Source organism: Typopeltis vanoorti, chromosome 15 (genome assembly GCF_054136105.1).
Source record: "Typopeltis vanoorti isolate ZY-2024b chromosome 15, IOZ_Tvanoo_1.0, whole genome shotgun sequence".
Taxonomy (NCBI): Eukaryota; Metazoa; Arthropoda; class Arachnida; order Uropygi; family Thelyphonidae; genus Typopeltis; species Typopeltis vanoorti.
The window spans coordinates 33,131,104-33,155,179 of NC_143563.1; the positions used below are offsets into that span (position 1 = coordinate 33,131,104).

The window sequence follows — 24,076 nt, forward strand, 5'->3', positions numbered from 1 at the left end:
AGCCAAAGAAAAATTCTAATACAAGAAGACTTGAAGTGTTTTTCCCCCCCTTAACATTCCATAGCAACTTGAACTGTACAAGTTCTGAAGAAATCATAGTATAATAATCTGAACTGTACAAATCCCGAAGAATCTTAGTACATGAGGACTTTAGCAGAGTTTATTGTAGTTTTGTTATTTATTTTATTATATATTTTACTAGACCACTTGAAGAAAGTGTTGTAAGTTCAATTTTAGTAGCTGACTAGAGGAACTTTTACTATGCCCCCCCCCCTTTTTTTTTTTCAACCTGTTCCCAAGTCAGTCAATCTCTGTCATGGCATGCAGGTTTTTCGTCCGATAAATTCAAGAAAATCAATCTGCGCTATTTTCAGACAATAAACATAGTGTTAGGATTTGGAACTACGAGATGGCATTGTAAGATATCTGTAATATAGCACAAATTGTGTTTATCTGTCTTTTCTGGGGTTGTCATTATATACCAGAGGTGACCTGACCGGGTGGTTAATATCACAGATTTGGATCCAAGATGATATTATTTTAATAAGTTAAGAGATTGAGTGAGAGACAAAGAAAATTTTAAAATAATATCTTTATTTACAAATAATTAACATTGGTGTAAATTTATGGTATTATCTTAACTGTGTGTGCGAAATGTTTGTTTTGCAAGCGCTATATACAACTTTAGATTATAAATAAACTTAGCTCCTAAAGAGAAAAAAGGCCACAAACTTAACCCTGTTAAAGAACATAGACATCACACAACTTCTCTTCAAGATCACAGTATTTAATGATAATATACAAATTTATAAAACAGTTTCTTCTGCTCTCAGTAATGGCCATTAAAATATAAATTTCTTAGTTCATAGCTGTTTTTCTTCTAAAACAAAATAATTTATGCACATCCTTTCTTAAGAGAAAGAGTGTATTTCTCTCTTAAGAAATTTGCAGAGAAGATATGAAATATCTTTCATCAAAAGAAATCAGTTTCTTTTCTATTTCCTTGAAATATTCAAGATAATTTTTCTTTTTACTTCTGGAATCTTCCTTATCCTTAAACACAAAAAAGAATTCATCTCTTTCGTGGGTTTACAGCACTTAACTAGAATGCATTTGCTGCATACCCTATCAGAAGAAACTGGCCGAGGAGAAACTATATATTACTTTTATCTATTCCACAACACCGCTTCATATAAAAGAAATTCATCCATTAATTTTAGGATAACTGTTCTGTTTCCCTCATAATGCTCTTTTCCACATTTTTGGCTCAAGAATTTATTTAGAAATCCAACTTTTTCAAATGTTGTCTCTGTTCTAATCAATGACACAGCTGTTCTATTCTTCTCTCTCCCTCACTCACTAATTCAACTTCCTCTATGGAAGTACAGTCTTCACACTACTGCCGAATGTGCAAAACAACGTGGGGGTGAGATGAAAATTGCATGCAAGCAAGACTGCATTTATTCAATGGCATGAAAATGTCATCGAAAAATTTAGTATTTTCATTTCTCAAGTTTATCAGAAATAAAAAAAAACTAAATTGGAGGTGAGTCCTTTTTACAAATAAACATTACAATCAAACAGTTTCTGACTAGCCCTAAGTATGCATAGATTTCTTATATAGGCATTTATAATTACAAGAAATAATGCTTTTTCTATACATTTAGGAAATGCTTAACTACATGATAAATAATAAAACCAAAAGTTATTATCCTTTCTTTTTATTTTATTTTATCAAAATCAGCTACCACTAAAAAATAACATAAGGTAATCTGATATCACTAAATAACAGATATCCTACAACAGCACTTCTCAGCTGCCTCTCTTCACTGGATGCTGTGTAATTAGTTATGGTCTTGGACCAGCTATTTCTGATTGGCTACCAGTGGAGATTGAGCTGCCCCTCAGTCTCCAAAAGTTAGACAGGGCTAAAATGGCTTCACTTACTCTCTATACAGCAATGAAAAAAAACCCAAAAAAAGGTATTAGTTGATTCCCCCCCCTAGGGTTGGAAAGGTATATTTACCTTATTGAATACAGAAATGGAATAATAGTATTATATTTCCAAGTGTTTACAAATGAAATTTTATAGTAATTTATTCATATAGATATAATTTAATTAGGGTTTATTTTTTAATTTTAATAATTTTATATAATATAATTTGTATAATTTTTATAGAAATTATATAATAAAAGCACTATTCAATATATCCATTATCATTACCTGAAGTAAATTATAGTGTTACTAATTGTTTTATATATACAATTTTGTAGCTATTGAACTTTCATTGAAAGAGGTCAGCACCTCTCCAAAAACTTCAAGTATTTATCCTGCTGCAAGACCACCCTCACCAGTTCCTATTCCTAAAGCCTCTCCTCAAAAAGAACCAAGAAGAGTTAGAGCTTTGTATGATTTTGAAGCAGCCGAAGATAATGAACTTACTTTTAAAACTGGAGAAATTGTTTTAGTACATGATGACAGGTATGAATTTATTTTGTAAAATCATTTTATCATGATTAAAATGACAGCTGATTGCAGTATAATTTTTTAAATGCAAAAGTAGTGTACTGAGTCAGTTCATCTGGTTTTCCTGATATAATTTAGTGTTTGACTAATAGTTTAGATTTTGGGTATATTGAAATACACCGAAAGCTCATTACAGCAGTTTAATGGATGTAGTGTTTTTTTTTTAATGCAGTGGACATCTGTTATTCCTGATATAATTAAATTTTGTGTCTGGCTAATACAGGATGATCGTAAAGTTGTGCAATCTAGACATAACACATCTGTTTCGAGGTTAATTACAAGTATATGAAAAATGAAACAGCTTAAAATACAAGTTATAATTAGACCTTTATAACAAAAGAAGAATAGGAACCGCATTATAACATATGTCGAAAGTGGCCACCTCCTTTGTGAATGCAAAGGAGGTGGCCTTATGTTAATAGGTTTGATGCCACCTGTGAAGCACCTGCACACTGATGTTTTCAGTCGCTGTTGAAATGTTCATCCAGTATGTGAGGATTATTCTGATAAACAACACCTTTGAGATACCCACAAAGGAAAAAAATCTGGTGATCTTGGAGGCCACAATTCTTTCAAGATGAGATGGTCAGCAGAAATTCTTGCAAAAAATGTATGGACACTATTCTGAACCAACAATGCATCCACTGACATTGAGGAATGCCATGAACTGTGTAATGATGTCTTGGTAGACAGAACTGTTCACCATCATTTCAAAGAAAATGGGTCCCACTATACAATGGCATGATATTACACGTCAAACTCCAATTTTTGAGAATGCAAAACTTTTTTATGAAAAGCATGTGGATTTTCACATGACCAATCCTATTGTTTTGACTATTTACATACCCACTGAGGTGAAACCAGGCCTCATTACTGAATGAAACTGAATCAAGCATCTCTTTACCATGTTCTTCAGCAAATGAGCTTAACCATATGTAGAAGATTATTCGTTTGCCATTATCTGGGTCCTTCAGTTCATGGACTGAGTGCACACTATAAGGTTGTCTTTCTGTAGTATTCTGTTTAAGCAGAATACTACAGAAATATAACCTTAATGCCACCTTTAAACCTCCTGCAAAATTAAAGAACTTATTCAACACATCCAAGGATTCACTTCCTCCACTGGTCGACCCTGGAGTATACCATATTCATTGCACCTGTAATTTGTCCTATATATGTGAAACTAGATGCACAATTCCTATCTGAAAAAAGAACATAAATAGCACATTAAATTTAATAACTATGGTTAATCTGGCCTTTCTGATCATCCTCTGAATACTCTACATAGAATTGACTGGAAAGGCACCTGTTGTTTACATCACACCAAAACGTGGTATGAGTGTAAATTGAAGGTCGCCTGTGAAATTCTTATCAACCACCCTAATCTTAACAATAATGGTGGTCTAAAAATTCCAAGAATGTGGATGGTACATATTCTACACACTTAACCTTTTGGTCTAAGTTAATTATATCAGGACTGTAAACAATCTAGGATCTTAACTTTAATATAACAAGATTCTTTATAAATTATGGTTTTAGGTGCTGTGTTAAAACTATCTATATGAATTTGTTCTCTGATGATGTTATAAATAGAATATAGCTTTGATGTAAGTCCCCCCCCACACACACACACCAGAGGTCAGGCCAATAGAATAACGGTGATGATCTTAATATTATTATTATTATTCATGTCTCCATGGTGTCAATAGACTCATTGTGGGAGGTCCTTCCTAGGAAACACAGTCTATCATACCACTACCTGAACTCATTGACCATTCTTGTTCTCACCACTCTATCAGGCAATGCATCCACGGTTCAGCCACCCATGCAAAGAAACTACTCCTCACTCTCTTGCTCACAGCCTCCTTCTGCAACTTCCAGGAATTGCCCCTTGTCATCAGTCCTTCCCGTTGTTCCACCAAGCGAAAGAACTTCCCAGTTTCAACCCTGTAACTATCTCTCAACAGTTTAAAAGTCTCAATCATATCACCTCTCCTTCTATCCACCAAACTCTGCAGTCCACATTCCCTCAGCCGATCCTCATAATGAACATTGTAGAGACCTGAAACCATCTTTGTTATCTTCTTCTTTGTTATTAATTAATCCTGGGGAGCAAATTTGAGAACAATAGTCTAAGTGTGGTCTAATCAATAATACAAAGGTGGTGAAGGTAATCTCTGGGTTACCTTCACCACCTTTGTGATATGTTCCCTAAAGTTCAGTTTTTTGTCACTCATCATCCCCCAGATCTCTTGTCTCCCCTCTTGCAGCAGCCCTGCTGATCAGCTGGCGAATAATCCTGCTACCAAACATATTCTTCCAGATCCAACCAATTCTAACATATCCTCACTAACTTGAAAACCAGGAGAGCAATTCTGTGCAAAAAGTAATCTAATCCATATAAGGTCTGATCAAGATCTTTCTTAAAGGAAATAACCGAGATTACATTTGCAATTTTGATAAGTATAATACTACTTTTCTACATAACAGATCCATATAAATGATGAACAGGGCAGATTAAGCATACTCTGCTCTCAACTACTTTTCTACATAACAGATCCATATAAATGATGAACAGGGCAGATTAAGCATACTCTGCTCTCAACTAGTTTGAGAGCAGAGTATGCTTATTGTATTTTTTTATTTTTGTTTTTTATTTTTTATTTTACTGTGATGTTTTTTATTGTATTTTTTTATTTTTGACTGTATACAGAAGACAATAATGGAAACTGTATTGCTCAACTTACAATTTTTACAATAGTTGCTTTTGGCAGAAATATGCTCATTCATTTGTCTCAACATTCAAACATTATTATTATTGTAATTATTATCCCATATGAAGGTTGAAACGTCAGGAAATTAAAGTAATTATTCCTAACATGGTTGTAGTCTCCATAATTTTACTGAAATGATTGATGTTAATGCACGGTCTTAAATTCTGTTCTCATTTTTCTGCCAAAAGCAACTATTGTAAAAATTGTAAGTTGAGCAATACAGTTTCCATTATTGTCTTCTGTATACAGTCAAAAATAAAAAAATACAATAAAAAACATCACAATCGTTACTTTTGTTAAATCATATACACCTGGTCGTCGACTTATGAGCGTCTGCACTTACAACCACAAAAAAAAAAAAAAAAAGAATAAATTAATAAATCAGGCAGCTGCGCGTATGATAACTATATGTATGAATACATTTGAAGGATTTGAAAAAGGAGAGGAACTGGAAGTGATTACAGAAAAAATAGTTAAACTTGCAAAAAATCTTAAATTAGAATGTGAAATAGAAGACATAGAGGAGTTGCTAGATTGTGAAATAAAAGAACTTTCGGATGAAGAGTTGATTGAATTGGAAGCAGAGAGAGTATCGGAAGAAAAAGCTAGAGAGGAAAAAGAGAAAGAAGAAGAGGAGCCAGAAAAGAAATTCACTGCAAAGAGTTTATTAGATTCTTTTTCGCAACTGAATAAAGCTCTTGCCAGTTTCTAAGCAATGGACCCTAATGTCGAACAATTCACAAAGGTTAAACGTATCATTCAAGATGCTGTGCATTGTTATCATGAGATATATGAAGAAAAAAAGAAACAAACTGTTCAAACAAAGCTCAGCATATTCCTCATCAAGAGAACATCACCTACCTCAACCCAAGAACATGACCCTGACGATCCACAACCCAGCACAAAGATTAAAAATTGATTTTGTAAATTTCATTTGTATTAATTTTTATATTAATTTTAGATTGTATTTTTGTGTTTACAGTAGAGTACATACAGTATTATTTTTCACATTACGTACAATATACATAATTATAAATTTAAAAGATTATAAAACTAAATTATAAAGATGATAAAAAGATTAGAAAGGTTAAAGAATACTGTTAATATATATACAGGGTGTTCGGGATAAATTTGACAGTTTCGTAAGGAAAAAGAAAATCTTCTTTGTATCTATTAAATTTAATGAATTGACAAAAAAACATTACAGGCAGAGTTAATTACAATACTATCAACAAGATTTACTCAAAATAACCACCATTAGCATCGATCACAGCTTCAATTCTGCTTCGGAACCTCGAACAAGCTGATGCTACAGTCTCCCTGGGAAGGGCCGCAAAAACTGTTTTAATTTTATCCATTAACTGGGCTTTTGTATTACTGGAAGTGCGATTGGTGTCTTTTTCAACTGCGCCCCATACAAAATAATCCATGGGGTTAAGGTCTGGGGAGTTTGGAGGCCAAACATTTGGACTGGTGAAGTCGTAGAAATTTTCAGACAACCATTTTTGACTTTTCCCAGAGGTGTGGCAAGGGGCCGAATCCTGCTGCCATACATACGGCCTACCATTGGCTACCCTTGTTATCCAGGGCTTGACTACAGTTAGCAACTCCACGAACAAAGCCCGAATTCCAATGCCAGGGTTCTTCAACACCTGTTCCTGCAGATTTGCGAGGAATTCTGCTGTACGAACGCAATCAGATCGTCTGCTAGGGATCTTTCTTCTTGCTACATCCTCGTAGTCACCATTGCAAGTCTCTAGTTCATGCCTGATTGTTTTTACTGTATTCAGGGAGCATTGGGCAGCAGTCGTAATATCCTTATTTTGATGGCAGGCACGAATCATCATGATACAAGTTATTCTCTTCCATGATTCAGGTGGGTTCCAGCTATCCATCCTTTCTGACATCTTGTATATGAATGAAGAAGAGTCCAAACTTTTAAATGAAGAGAAGTGTGTGTTAATACATGTAACTTACGGAAAAATATAATTAATTATAAATATGTCAAATTTATCCCGAACACCCTGTATATATATATATATACACACATGGCCGACATACGACCTGTCAGCCAGAATGGAAGTCGGTCACAAGTCCACGACCAAATGTATTCTCTTTTATTTAATTTACCAAAGAAAATTAAAAATCTTATATTATGACATATTTCTGTATTAATATACACAGGATTTGAAATGCAAATTTTGTATAAAGCTTAATTTCATATTTCACCTTTATCTCAGGTGATTTCTAGTAACGAGTAAAGGATTAAAGGGACTTTTCTTGAAAATAAATTTTGAAAACTAAATTTTTTGAAGTATGAAAAAATAAACAGTAGGATATGAAATTGTTGAAATTCTTATAATAATAAATTTTCCTTAATCAGTTTCATCATCCATTATTTTGAAATGGACGGTATAGCAGGAGGGAATGTTATTCGTTATATTCATTCCAGTCTTGAAAGAATAGTTGGGATATATATTTTTAGAATATTTGAAACGAATCTTGTTTGTATTCATGCCCCCTCCCCCTTAAATATGTCAAAATAATATATAAATGGTTTATGTCTGACTAATGTAGGTTGATGTAATTATACATCAACCTACTTAACTTACTAAAGGTGTAGTAAATTTAATTTAAATAATATCCTATAGAAATATATAGTTTCTCTTGATTATTGGCTATTTATATATACAGTAAAACCCCGTTTTTACGTTCCCGCAATTTACGTCATTTTCCGTTGGTCCCGTCTTAAGGCCTATTCTTACGATATATTGTTTTCCTGCCATTAACAACTATAATGTGGACGTTATTTCCCGTGATTTGCGTTTTTTTTCTTGGGTGGCAATACTGATTTTTGAATCAATTTCTGCGAAAATCTGCACATTTCTTTTCCCAGATGGCATTGCTTTCGACTGTAGTTTTGTTTCTGCCATCACGGTGACTTGCACGCTTGCAGCAGTGATGAGCGATACCGTGATTTTTCGATCACAGTACGAATTGATGTTGCAGAATTTCTGCTACTTAATTTAGCATGTGAAAGTTGCGGTGGTAGATTATCCATGTTAGTAACATGGAGAAAAAAGACAGAAAATGTATTTCGGTAGAAGAAAAGATGGCAATTCTGCGATGTGTAGATTGGCATGCCGGAACACATGTGCATTTAGCAAAAGATCTTGGACTCTCCATGTCCACTTTGAACATGATACTAAAAAACAGGTCAAGCATTGAACTCAATGCAAAGCAATCCGGCGCTATGTCAAAAAAAAACGAAAAGCAAAAACAATCAACAATTAAAGATTTTTTTAAATAGATAAATGTAAGTAATTGTAAATTCATTTATTTTCAGTTATTAAATTTTGTAATCTAGTATGTAGACTCGCATACTAGCAGTAAGTCATCTTTTAGCCTTTTTTAATGTTTTTTTACATTTCCTGCTATTTACACTTTTTTCCATCAATCCTCTGAAAAGTGTAAAAAAAGGGGGTTTTACTGTAATAAATTTAGTTTAATTCTTTATTCAAGTGTGAGCAAACAAAGTTTGCGCCTGAAAATATCTTCAGGACTAAGGTTAGGTAGTACAACACCGGGCAACTCGGAGCAAAGGTGGACCGTGTGTGTGTGTGTGTGTGTGTGTGTGTGTACATATATACATACACACACACTGAAATTAGCATTCTTTTTTCCTTCTATATAGTTTTGGTTTTTATAGAAATCAGTGCTATAATTTTTTGTATGCCATCGAACAGAAGTATGATACAATTTGTCACATCCCACTCCATGAGCAAGTGCAGCAATAGTTTATCCAGTGCCCATCATGTTAATGACCTTTTACGAAATTACGAAACTTGGAGATCGGAATCTATCGAAATCTAAGAGTTTCATGCCGAAGAACTATTGATGAGTCCAAACATAAGTCAACACCTGGGCAGTACAAAACTAGGGCAACTCGTGTCAAAGGTGGAGCAAGCTCCGTCACTATCCTTAATATTTTCTCATAATGTAAAACAGCTCCTAGGAGATGTATTAATGTTTTACATTATGAAGAGAGGTCACTACCCAGACCGGTTTCGACCTTTATTGAGGTCTCATCAATGAGTAGGTAGACCTGGAATACCAAGGTTTAAGTGAATTGAACTTACATATACCCCTACTAACGAATTGCCAGACCGGTGTACCCATATATTATTATTACTATGATAAAGAGCCAAGAGGCTATTTTTACAGCGGCGTAAATTAAGTTAAGGGGATAATAAATCCCTCATTATTTTAAAGCCGGATACGAAACTCTGCCCTAGTGTTGACTTACGCTTGGACTCGCCAATAGTTCTTCAGCATGAAACTCTTAGATTTTGATCTCAGAGTTTCGTATCCAGCATTTTAAATAATGAGGGATTTATTATCCCCTTAACTTAATTTATGCTGCCGGAAAAATAGCCTCTTGGTTCTTTATTGTAGTAATAATAATATATGGGTACGCCGGAGATATATGTAAGTTTGGTTCACTTAAACCTTGGTATTCCAGGTCGTCATCAGTGAGTAGTCTACCTACTCACTGATGAGACCTCAATAAAGGTCAAAACCGGTCTGGGTAGTTACCTCTCCTCATAATGTAAAACAGTAATACATCTCCTAGGAGCTGCGTTTTACATTATGAGAAAATATTAAGGATAGTGACGGAGCTTGCTCCACCTTTGACACAAGTTGCCCTAGTGTTGTACCACCCAGGTGTTGACTTACGCTTGAACTCGCCAATAGTTCTTTGGCATGAAACTCTTAGATTTCAATCTCAGAGTTTCATATCTGGCTTTAAAATAATGAAGGATTTATTATCCCCTTAACTTAATAGAAATATCATTTCTGCACCACAACTTTCAAGTATGTTTGAGAGGGCATCAGGAGCATATCGCTTTCTTCCTTTACCTTGATTGGGTGTTCGGTTAGTTCATCAGTCTTATAATATCCTCCTAGAGTATATAGAAGAATGGCAAACTGTACCCCATATCTTGTAGATGCTTGCCCTTAGGTGTCTATACAGGGGGTCCTCAAGTTACGTCGGCGATCCGTTCCTATGGACTGACGTAAGGCGATTTTCATTGCAAGTCGGAATTACCATAGCCTAAGTTACTTACCTAACCTAAAACATCCTAAAGTCATACGTATATATCAAGAAATAGAACTAGGCCATAGGAAAATGAAAGAGAGAACATAATTACTGTATAGTACAGAAAAATGACAAAAAAGAACAAGAAGTCTTTCCATCTCAATCATGAGCTTACTACGTTTTTCGTAATCACAGTCAGTTTCATGGGCATCAATCCTTTCACGTGTTCAAGGATGCAAACTTTATCCTTGATAATAGTCCTAACTGTGGTACGACTTAAGTTCAACGTGCGACCGATGTTCGTTGGCGTTTCTCCCTTTTAATAATGTCTAATTTCACTTCTAATGCAATGGCTTTCATTTTCTTCGACACACTGCCATCGGAAGAGTCTGCCTTATGTTTGGGGAGCCATATTGAAGGGTAAAAAGTCGCAAAAAAACACAAACACAAAAGTGAGAGAGCGGATGTAAACAAAGCACGCAGTACCCAAAGAGTGTATGAAGGGACCCAAGCGATGCCACCTCTCCCAAACAAACGCCGTATTCTTCTGCCCCGCTCACAAACAAGTTCACCCGTGACATTTGAATTTTACGTCGTCCTGCTTCAAGTCGAAATTTATTTTTTAAATTATTTATGGGATTACCGCTGTAAAGTCAAAATGATGCATGTCGAGGATGACATAGGTCGAGGACCCCCTGTACAAGAGTAGAAAGAGAAATATTTTTAAGCATTCAGATTTTTTTCATGCCCTATCTTTGTTGCAGAACCATAGCCAGATTTCTGTTCACCTACTGTTTTATCTTCTACCATTCAGAAATTATCTCTGAATATGCTCTTGCACACAATATTCTCCTTTTTTTTTCTCTCAAACTGTATTCATAAAATTTTTAGTTTTTAGTATCTGCTTTATTAAGAATTTCTAAGGACATTTTTCCAGTATTTAAATGAAAATAAGAAATAAATCTCTTTTGGGCGCTTGTGTATTCTCATGAAAATAGTGTTTCTATATACTGAACCATCTGAAGAAAGATCATTATAGGTTCACTTCTAGTTACCATTAGAACAACTTTTTTTTAGGCTTTTCTTCAGTCATTTCCGGAGTTCATGAATCTTCGGCACAGGCAAGTGGAGTTTTCCCTCCTGGAATTTTCCTGCATTTAAATTAAAAAGAAATCCAGTTTGGGTGCCTGTGTAGTAGCCTTGTTTGTATTCATGAAGAAGAAAACTTTTTCTAGACCTTACTTTGGCTTATTCTCATCTTTGCTACATTCAGATATTTTCCCCCTCAAAAACTTGAGTGTTTTTAGTCTTCCATTTAAAATGGGACATAGAATCCACACTTTTCAAACAGAATATATACCTGTTAGGGTTATAGCCACAAAGCGACAGCACTTTTCTGCCATGATTCATTAATAGTTTGGCCTAACTATCACTGATGGCTGGAGACTGGCTTTCTATTGAACTTTGAAAAAAAAGAAAAATTAGTTGAATTAAAGGGATCTGCCTACTCACTTTAGAAATATAAGGCATTAGAGGATTTTTGTTGTATATAAATGTCATTATTCCCCATAGGGAGTAGGTGTCTGGTCTCTGTTCTTAGTCATTCATCACATGGAGTTCACAACTGCTGATGATTTTGAAAGTTTCAAGAGTACAACAGGCAACCACTTACATTATATGGTCTGAAATTGTGAATGATTCTTGTGAGTTGCAGAATTAAAAAGCTAAGTTTCCAGGAGCGGAATGCCTGTTTCCGAGTTAGGTCAGTGCCTGCTCCAAAGTTGACCTAACTTGAACTGTCTGAAAAAGTTTCTCCAAATTTATAATTCTGTGATTTGTATCACAAAAACATGTTTTTTAATTCATAGTCAGTCAGTCAATAAAGGCTATTTTTGAACCAGGAGACAGTGAGATTGTCAAAATAATTCAAGTTTCATATACATTTCTTATAGGAAGAAAGTGTAACTGAAGAACAACTAAGCTTTGATAGAGGCAATGCCAGTGAGCATATAATGGGAATTTTTTTGTGTGCGTATGTGTGTGTGCTTGCATGCACGTGCTCTTTGCAGGTTAATCAGATTAAATGATTGGATATTTGAAAAAAAAAAAAAAAACTTACACATATCTGTTTATAGCATGCAATAAATACATGCTGTTCTTATATTTTATAATTTGATTCTTTTATAAATCATTTAGTGATCCAAATTGGTGGAAAGGTTCTAATCATAGAGGTGAAGGATTGTTTCCTGCTAATTTTGTCACTACAGATCTAACAGAGCTGGAATCAGCAAGTATGTAATATAATACATTATTGCTTATTATTATTTATTATACATTAATTATGCTGTTTAAAAAATTGCTGCACATAGCAGGTAGTTCCTTTTTTTTTTTTTTTTCATGGAAATGCTGCAAATAAATAACTAAAGAAAAAGTATATTCTTAACTAATTTTTATTGTAAGATGTCTTGTGCTAAAATAGTAGCTAACATCAGACTCAAATGAAAGTATAATTTTGATTTGATCCATTTCAAGGATGAGTTCCTCTGAGTCACTCAGCATTTGGTAGTATCTTTTACTACATGACATCCAGCAGATGATAAAATTCCTTAGTGATGTCTGAGTAGGTTGCCTTTATGTTTTCTTTCTGTTGCCGGATAAATGTTCTTGGTGGATCTCTTATTTTTTTTTTTATTTTTTTTTTTTTTAGTTCTGGAATGTAGGTTTGTCTCCCCTTCTGAATATTGTTGAGAATTTTTCTCTTTCCTTTCTTGCTTTTTCTAAAACTTCTGTTTGTTCTCTAGTTCACTAGTTCACCTTTTTGAATAAATTCTTAACCATGAATGGTTAAGAATTTACTGACTTGATTCGTGGCTATTGTTTTTTTATCAGTGCTTGGCATTTTCTGAGAGAAATCTTTCCAAATACCTAAATTTAGAAATGGAACTTTCAGTTTTATTCTTTTTAATCATTAAATCTAAGCTCTGTGATATTTTCCTAATTACTAGACATTTTATATTGATAATATTACATATTCTTTTGCTGTTGTGTTTAACAAAATTGATCTGATCTTTCATACAGAGCTGAATATTATCAAATGCAATGAGAGGTGACATATGATGTTTCTTATGTGAAATAAAACAGGACTGTGTTTTGGTATCATTAGAGTTTAGATTATCTTAGATCACGTCGTGTCATGCTAACAGCTTCCTGACATGTTACAGCTGCACAACATGGTAATGCAATCTGTTGCTTTTTTATTAACCTGACAGCACTGCAAGTTTATAGCTCAGGGAACCATCTGGTGTGACACCATAAAACAGGCCTGTTTCATCAGCATCATGGAATTCATCAGGACTAAACTTCTGCAGCAATTTGGATAGTTTAGTTAATTTCCACTATTCAACGCCTGCAGTATTAGCACTCTCCTTCTTACTGTGTGCCTTTTTTAATTTTATTTCATCACAATAACCAACCATCTGCATCTTTAAAACTCACATAGCCCAGATTTCTAAAAATTTTAAAAATGTTAAAAATTCCTAAAAATGTTAAAAAACAAATCAGGAGAGCAAACTCTCCTGATTTGTTTTTTAACATTTGACCATTAACACGCAACCATTAATTGAGGGCCTCCTCAACGTCTGGATCTTTGCCTTACTTCTGTTTTTGGAATTTTTCTTGTTGTCCATTTCCCAATGCCCATTCTTCTTGCATTTGTCCTGCTGGCCTAACAAACCTAACAAAAGTGCAATTGTAGATTTTGAAACACCAGTTATTTCTGCCATGTGACGATGACTGGTGTTAGACAGTTAGCTTTTTATTTTGTCAAGTAAGGCTATTTTATCTGCTAACATTAGATCTTTCCTTGGCATCTTGACAGGGACCTTATAAAAAAACAACAAAAAAAAATTGCTACACTGTTTGTTACACTTTTTACTAAAAACTTCACACACACACCTGTTTTAATCAAAAGTGTGCTGCTTAGCAGTCATTGTAAGTAGCATCGTCACACTGTCAAAATATGCACGTTCTCTCTACTCTGTATCCCTACACTGACTGACAGCAGCACTCTCAATGCAACTCACTACACGTGTGCCATCTACAGCAACTGTCTTGATAAAGTGGCAAGGTGGTCCAAATAAACAAAGTAACTTTGGGTTATATTCTCGGTTTGTTTCCATTCTTCAATATTTATCCCAAATAAACAGCTGCCCTAATTAACTGGAATCTGCCGTGTGGGTGTGTGCATGCGCGCACGTGCATGCATGCATGTGCGCACGCACATACTATTTATTATATGAATATATAATAAATAATATTTATGTTAACAGTTTGTCAAACTTTGAAAAAAAAAAATAATGTGTGTGTGTGTGTGTGTTTCCAAAGTTTGACAAACTGTTAACATAAATATGATTTACTATATGTTCATTTCAGGAAAAAAAAAAGGATGAATTACATTTTTACCTGTATATATGAAAACATTTTCATGACTACAGCCAAATGTGGACATAAATTTATTGCCAGCATATTAATATGTTATATTACACAAAAAATGTGTTATACATTTTGTACAAATTAAATTGCAGTACATTTTTGGCAAAAGTTAAAAATTTCCATGGACATAGTTAAGGAATTAATATGCAATGCTTACAGAAAATTATGCAGAGAGACATTTCGGTATGGAATATGGCCATCCTGAAATGTGATCACAACTTCATACCATGCTTAGCATGAAGTGATTCAGGAGTTCTTGAGGCAAACTGGCCCACTCCAAGAATAAGACTTTGTTTGTAGTCTAGAGGGGATTTCGAGCAGCAATACATCTCCTTATTGTGTTCTAAACATGCTCTGTGGGGTAGAGATGCAGGGATTGTGCTGCCCACTCAATTCGATTAACATCCTTGGTCTCCAGAAGTATCTCTACTGCTCATGTATGATGCGGTATGACATTATCATCCATAAAAATGAATTCTTCACCTACAGCACTATGGAACAATCGAACATGATGTTGAAGAACTTAATTGCAATATTGGTTTTTTCCAGTCATAGTCCTTTTTTCCAGCACTTATAGCTCGGTGCATCCATTAAGCATAATGCTTCCTCACACCATCACCCCAGCATTGCCATATCTATCCCTTTAAAGAACATTGTCGTCAGAACAGATGCTCTTCATGGAGTAAAACATCTGCTAATACAATCCAGACCCTACCCTTTTGAAGACACTTTTACTCAGGACCTCACAATGCCAGAATTAGAAACAGCAATTAGTCAAATTGACCCTGACAAATCACCTGGAATTGATCTTATCTTTGGACATATGATTTTTATCATTAAAAACATGGGAGAAATACCCAAAAACTGCCTTCTAAAGATATTTAATACTTCTCGGAATACAGGTAAACTGCCAAAAATCTGGAAAATATCAGTCATTATACCCTTACTAAAACCTAACAAAAACTCTGGTGACTAACTACAGTCACCAGAGTTTTTAGGTCTGTAGCCTCTCATCAGAGTCTCTCACCTCTGGTGAGAGGCTACAGACCAATATCTTTGACTAGTATTCTCTGTAAACTAAACGGAAGAATAATGCATACTAGACTTATGAATTAGCTCTTAGAAAATAACAAGATCATCTTTTACCAAACTGCATACAAGTCTCAACAGAATACAGAAGATCAATTATTTTATCTTTGCCAATCAATTGTAGATGGCTTTCAAGATAAACCACACCAAAGAAGATAACAGCAATCTTCTTGGATCTTACGGCTGCCTTTGATCACATTTGGAGACAAAAGATGATAAAAATTGCATACGATACTGGAATAAGGGGGAATGCATTAATTTGGATTTCAGATTTCGTGAAAGGAAGAAAAATAAAAGTAAAAGTTAATTGAATTTATTGCAACATGCAACTAACTTGAGCTGGAGTCCTACAAGGTTCTGTTCTAAGACCATTCCTATTTCTCATCTATATGAACAATATTCATCCTCACATAATAAATGACACAGAAATAGCATGCTATGTGGATGATATAGCAATCTGGCTCACAAGCAGTAATCCCCAACAATCTGAAAAATCCTAAATAAATCAATAAAAAGCAAGATGGGTAAAGGAACTTAAATTACAGATAAACCCAGAAAAGAACAAAACTTAGTATCTTCTCCACTGATAGAAAAAAATAGAAACAATTATAACCCCCAAATCAAAATATGGGGTGCTTAAGGGTTAAAGCTATATAACTGAGAGGAGATTTCCACATAGCCTTTAAAGGAATGCAGAGAACCGACCAGGGCTTCTGACCTAATGTCCAATTCTCACCTTCTTGTGGTGCACCCTTTTGGATATATATACCTGGATACTGAATGAAAGAAGATGAGCTGCAATTTGGGATTTAGCTGACCAAATTATATTATTATTGGCTTAAACCAAAATAAAAATGATGGTACAACATGGCAAAATTTCATCTCAGCTGGAGTGTCGCCTGGTTAAACAAGACCCCGGTTGTTTTTACCAGGGCGAACAGCAAAATGTCAGCTATTGGAACAAATCTGAAAACACACCCAAACTCAACATCATCAGAGTTAAAGATTGGTACTTTCAACATAGGAAGCCTGAATAGCAAAGAAATGAAGCTAGCTGAGGTATTAGATAAGTACCACATCGACATAATAGGGGTGACTGAAATAAAATTTTAAAAAAAGACAAAAACTGGTGAGATCTTTCTGAGCAATAAATATAAAATGTTAAATTCAGGCCATAGTATTCAACACTAAATATGAGGCTAATTTTCTTGAATGGCAGGCAGTCTCAAGTGGAGTGATGTGGGCAAATATGAGAATGGGAAACTGGACAATGAGACTACTTTGTGCCTATGGGCCCACAGAAGGTTTTACTAAGATAGAAGTGGAGGACAATGAAAAAGGAAAAGTTGGTCCTTTTGGAGATCTAAATAGCAGAGTAGGAAATGATTGTGAGACATACAAAAATATTTTGGGAAAATTTGGAGAAAAGAGCAAAGCTAATAATAATGGTAAATACTTGTTGGATTTCTGCTCATTACATGGACTGGTTATTATTAACACCATATTCCAACATAAAAATGTGCACAAATTCACATGGAGAGAAGAGGCAAGGAATAAGAAAAGTCTCATTGACTATGTTATTGTTGATAGTGATGTTTTCTCCCTGGTGCAAGACACTAGAGTGCACAGAGGATTTGAAATTGGAAGTGATCACTATTTAGTCTTGAGCAGGATAAAATTGAATTTCATATTGAAAGGAATAACATGTAAGAAAGTTTTGAAGCGAATAAAAGTTGAGCAGCTCTAGATGTGAACTGTAGACTAAAATACACAAACATTATTGAAAAAAAAAAATGGACGAGTTTGAGAACAGGAACTAAATCTTGGAGATTCACTGGCAAGCCTTGAAGAAAACCCTGATTGATTCAGCCAGAGAGGCATGCAGTGAAGTTGTCTGCAAGGATAGAAATATCAGAACTCCATGGTGCACACAGGAAGTTATTGGCAGTGAAGGAAAAGAAGAAAGCAAATCAAAAGTTCCTGTCAAATAAGTCAGCTTATGCTCTTAGAGAATACAGAGACAACTGTAAGAAAGCTAAACAGTGTGTAAAACTAGCTAAACAAAAGTCATGGAAGGACTTTGACAAGAACATAGAAAATAAATATCAAGAAGGTGGCACAATATTCTGGAGGTTGTTGAAGAAGCTTAGAAAAGGGGAAAGAGTGCTGTAAAAGGAGTTAGAGATGATAAAGGTGACATGAAAATGGGAGAAAAAGATATCCTTGAAATATGGAGTAATTACTTTGAAAAATTGCTAAATGAAATAAGCAGTGATAGCACAGTGGTAAAAAACACTCAACAGGCATACAGTGTGGAATACATATCCATACTTGAAGTAAAAAAAAGCCATCAAAGCCTTGAAATGTGGAAAGGCAGCAGGAGTAGATGATATTCGACCAGAAATGCTGAAATATGGTGGTATAAAAGTCTTACATGGCTGCACTGCATAGTTCAGAAGGCCTGGACAGAGTGACGAATTCCGGATGATTGGAGTAGAGCTCTCATAGTACCCATATATAAAAAGGGAAATAAAACTGAATGTGAGAATTACAGAGGTATTTCCGTAATGAGTGTTCCTGGTAAGATTTATGCAAATATACTTGAGAAATGGTTGAGAAGAATTGTGGAAGAAAAGTTGGTGAAGAACAAGCTGGATTCAGGCCAAATAGAGGCTGTCAGGATCAGATCTTCACTTTATGACAAATAGTGGAGAAATCATGGGAATATAACAAACATCTGTATTTAAGTTTTGTCGATCTGGAAAACACACATGACAAGGTGCCAAGAGAGAAGCTATTCAATACACTACAGTTATATAGTGTGAATGGGTCATTATATCAAGCAATACTTAGTCTCTATTTGAGTTGTAAGTCAGCAGTTAAAATTGAAGAAAATACAGGAAGATGGTTTAATGTTAAATCTGGTGTGAGACAAGGATGTACATTATCCCCTCTGTTATTCATTATCTATATGGATCACATTGTGAAGGAAAGTGGTATTAAATATGATATCAGAATTGGAGATGTTAATGTCAGCTCTTTGCTTTATGCATACGATGTTATACTTCTAAATAAATCTGTTACAAGTTTGCAAGATTCCCTGACTAAATTGAATAACTGTTGTAATAGATATAGTATGAAGGTCAGCAATAAAAAGACAAAGAGAATGAAAATAGGCAGAATCATTGAAAATGTCAACTGTGTTTTGAATGGAAAACCTGTGGAACGAGTAAAACATTTCAGCTACTTAGGCACAATTTTTACTGAAGATGGTAATTTAAATATAGAAATAGACAACAGAATCAGCAAAGCTGGTATGGTGAGAAGTCAATTGAATAAATTCATATGGAATAAGAGAGAAATTAGTCAGAACACTAAATTAGCTGTATACAAGACGGTGTTCAAACCAGTTTTAACTTATGGATCTGAGAGCTGGGTCAGAAGTAAAACACTTGACCGAAGACTGGAGACTGCAGATATGAGAGTCCTGAAAAAGATTAGAGGCGTGAACAGATGGCATCAATGGCAGTATGATATTAAAAACGAGGATATTAGGAAAGAACTTGACATTGTCAGCATCCAGGAATGTGTTAGCAGAGCTAATCTCGGGTGGTATGGTTACTTAAACAGAATGGGCGAGGAAAGATTAGTAAAACAAGTGTTCTCTGCCAGGTTGGCAGGAAAACGACCCAGAGGAAGGCCAAGATATAGGTGGATTGATGCTGTACAAAGTGCCTTAGACGATAGAAATATGAAATCTGATAATGTTGGAATCTTGACAAGTAACGGACTAATTTGGAGGAAAATTGTAGATTGGAAGTTAGTAATAAGGTAAATTTTTCGTGTATTACTAACATATCCTGTACACCCCATGAGGATACATGGCAGGAATTTGATGATGATGAAATCAAAATATATAATACCAAAATAGGAAAAACAGTCTCCAAAATTCTTAGGGCTAACCCTAGATACTGAACTGAGATATATACAACTCATATTACAAATATTTCTAATAAAGCTCTTAAAAAGCTTAAATATCATCAAAATGTTTGTGAAACAAAGTGGAGCACAAAACCGAAGATACTCAAAACTACATAGACTGAGCTCATACGACCCACTATGGAATATGCATCATCAATCTGGGCTCCAGTTTCTACTAGCTCAAAAGAAAAACTTGACAGAGTACAATCGAGAGCCAGCAAAAATTATTATAGGTGCAGTCTCATCCACAAATAATTTAAAAGCTCAAGAATGTGGGCTTCACATACTAGAAGATAGAAGAAAACTCTCCACAGTTAAATTCACTAACAGGATCTGGAACCAACAACAAGATTGCATCTCGCTTTCGATGCTAGAAAGAAAATCTAGACTTAAGAGATAATCTACTTTACAATATGATCATGAAATTAGAAAACAGATAGACTTCAAGCACCTGTCCATTGAAATAAGCAAAGATCCTTTCTTTCCCATTATATTACCAAAAAACATAATGATTAACTTAAATCTCCTATAACCTTGTTCAAAAAAGGATTCATAGCATGAAAATAAAAGGACTTGACACTATACATCACTTAAATAATTCAAACTATGTCATTGCCTATACTGATGGATCATCTGATGTAGCACTCAACCAAGAAGGAGTAGGGTTTTTTTCTAACTCTACCTGGAAGCGAGGAAATGTAAATCAAAACCACACCTGGCAAAATAGCTTCAAACTTCACATGTGAATTAACAGTCATACAAGCAGCTCTCAAGTTCTGTCTCTCTAATTCCGTAATAAACATTACAGAAGGAATAACCATCTACAGTGACTCAAAATCTGCACTTGTAGCATTGAAAAATGAAAAAACAAAACTCGCCCAAGAAATTCATGAACAACTAATAACTTTAAATTTGAAAAATAAGAACCGTACACTGCAATGGATACCAGCTTATGTAAATATTGAAGGCAATGAGAAAGCAGGAAGACTAGCCAAAGAAGCAAGATACCTCAAAAATTATACCCACTATCACTAACCAATGCTAACTCTGTCGCAAAAATAAGATTAATAAAACAAACTATCAAGAAGAACCATGAAATCAGTGGAAATGGAAAAATAACCACAATCATCACCAGACTAAGGACAGAACATTTTAAAGGCATGAAAATTCATCTGGATGGTACTAAAAGCTATGAGATATGCAAGAACTGTCCAGGAGTCGAACCTCCTGCCCATATCTATTCTTGTCCAGCAATTGCCGCTGGTCTACAGAAATTGACAATAACCCTCTTCATTCATTCATTCATTTCATATGGTGATTCAATGGCTGTGAGCCCCTTTGACGGGGAGGTACGGTACCACCTCAATTCGCCCCCCCACCCCATTTTTATCTGGGCTCGGGACTGGCATAGCTGACAATTCAGACCTATGGCTGGAGGGATTGTCTTAAGTATTCCTGACTGTATCCGTGTTGTTTACGGGGCCGGTTTGCCTGCTTGTGGGATGAAAAACCCCAGATAAACTGGGGGGAAAACCCTGCTGTCCATGCCCAAGACCAGCTTGGCTATGGCTGAGGAAGATCCTTAAGCTCCTCACATCATCAACGGGAATCGAACCTAGGTCACTCCTTCCCCAGGCATATGGTTGAGAAGCGCTTAGCCACTAGGCTAACCATGCTGACAATAACCCTATAGAAAAGCTCTATTCCATCAAAGTTCAACAGATTGCCAAAGTGGTTATACTGGTCCACGGTCATATCTAGAAGCTCTTCAACGGACACAACAACAACAATGTTATGATAGTAAGCCATACTACTTTCATGCCAGATCAAGTGTCATCTAGAATTTGAAGAAAGACTGAAATGACTCTCACCTGTAAAGAGTATATTAGTCCATTGGTGTCCTGTCCAATTTTTATGGATACAGCATTGAAAATGTGGTGTTGAGATGTAGATGAAAGGACACGGACTACAGGCCTTTGGGCATATAGGCCTACTTGTTGCAGACATCTTGCCATGTTGCATACTAGTGCTTGAATGGAGCTAACCTGCTGTGATGCATCATCGATTATGTTTTGCTGTTATAACCAACCAGCTGTCTTCATGCTCCATGGTAGAGTGAGGACGACCTCTTAGCTAATGTCTGAACACATTCTATTGTTTTGAAATGCTGTCTTGATACAATGCTACATGAGATTCCAAACCTTCTGGCAATATCAGTAATTCTGTAGCATTCTTCAAGCTTTCCATTAATTCTTCCCCACGTGAAATCATCTAGTGATGTCTTTGAGACATTACAAGGCATCCAAGTTTGCAACTTTATTCCTTCATAAAAAGAACTTCCTTCAAACACATTTTACTTAGCACAGCCTTTTGCCTTTTATCATGTTTATTGTTACCACATGTACTTTTATTGGTACTGGATGTGGAACTCTTGGGTTATTAATACTTAGCATTTGGATTTTGGTATTGTTTATTATAACTGAATTGTTGTGAAAATATCTCTATTTATTATGACTGAATTGCGAAAATATCTCAATTTATTATGATTGTTGTGCTTTTGGAGAGGGCTATGTTGATGTTTTTGTGGATCGTTAGCAGTCTGCAGCGTTAGTAAGAAGATGAGAATTACAAAGGAATTTTCCAACTGAATCACTGTACTAAGGAGTAGCTAAGAAGAAGAATTGTGTAACTTCAAGAACAAGCTGGGTTCTGGCCAAAAAGGGGTTGTCAGAAGAGTATAGCTGTTCAAAGTACTACACATTATATGGTATAAATGGGATATTATGCGAGCAACACAGTCTATATTTAAGTTGTAAAGTCATCAGTTAGAATTGAAAGAAATACATGAAGATGGTGTAATGTAAAATCAGGCGTAAGTTAATGGTGTATCCTGTATTGAATGTTATTAATCTATGTAGATCACATTATGAAGAAAAGTGGCATTAGGCCTAATATTAGAATTAGCGATGTTAGTCTTGGTCTTTAGTCATCATCTGCAAAAGATGCAGATGATGTCATATTCTTTAATGAATCCCTGGAAGTCTGCAGCACTCCTTAACCAAATTGAATAACTGTTGTAGCAAATTTTGAAAATCAGCAATAAAAAAGACTAAAAAAAAATAAGCAGTAATTTTGAGCATATCAGCTGAATCCTAAATGGAGAACTTATATAACAAAAATACTTCAGTTATTTAGGCTCCAGTTTTAGTAAGGATGGAAAATTAAATATGGAATTAGACTACAGAAGAAGCAAAGCTGATATGGTAGACAGTCAAAGGAATAAATATATATGAAATAAGTTTAAGCAAAACACTAAACTAGCTATATCCAAAACAGTGTCCAAACCAACTTGTGGATCTTAGAATTGGGTTAGAAATAAAACAGTACCAAAGAGCATAGATATGAGAATTCTGAGGAAAATTAGGAAGTGAATAGATGTCGTCAGTGGTAGAATGATATTAAAAGTGAGGATATTAGAAAGGGACTTGGCATTGTTCAGGAATGTGTGAGGTATATTTAAAAAGAATGGGCCAAAATGAAAGATTAGCCAAGCAATTCTTTAATGCAATAAACTACTTGTAAGAAAACAGACATTAAGTTATTGTTTGTTTTCTCACTGGTCAGTATTCTTTCTGCTTTGCACTATAACCTCCTTTTGCTAGTAGTGAAACTAGCTTATTCATTATGGTACTAATTTTCATTTGATAGCTCTGGTAAGCCCTTTATTTTTATGTTTGATCTACAGCACTGTCATCCATCTTAGATTGTGAATATGTTGTTTTAGTTGCTTATATTCATTTGTCATCTCTTTTATTTTTCTTGATCAGTTATATCTTTTGATCTTGAAAATTAATACAAAATACAGTAGGCCCCCGTATCCACGGGATTTGGTTCCATCGTCTTCCGTGGATACCTGAAACCACGGATAGTGAGACCTAGATTTTTGCACATATATAACAAAATTGAAGCAGGAAATTATTAGTAAATTGACTTAGTCTCACGTGCTAGGACTGTAGGGTTCTTTAGTGAATATGTTATGTAGTTAATATATAATGTATACATTAAATTATATGGCTAAATAAATAATAATAAAAAGAGTTATTTTTTTATTAA

The 24,076-nt window shown here is 34.9% G+C and overlaps 1 protein-coding gene across 1 annotated transcript in view; it reads left to right on the top strand.

The window, feature by feature from the left end:
- Window positions 1–24,076, top strand: part of LOC150098582 (signal transducing adapter molecule 2-like) — a 233,058-nt gene that overhangs the window by 123,564 nt on the left and 85,418 nt on the right. The window contains exons 7-8 of the mRNA XM_090404857.1: window positions 2,275–2,482; window positions 12,599–12,693. Coding sequence (XP_090260983.1) covers window positions 2,275–2,482; window positions 12,599–12,693 — 303 coding nt within the window. The remainder of the gene's footprint in view (window positions 1–2,274; window positions 2,483–12,598; window positions 12,694–24,076) is intronic.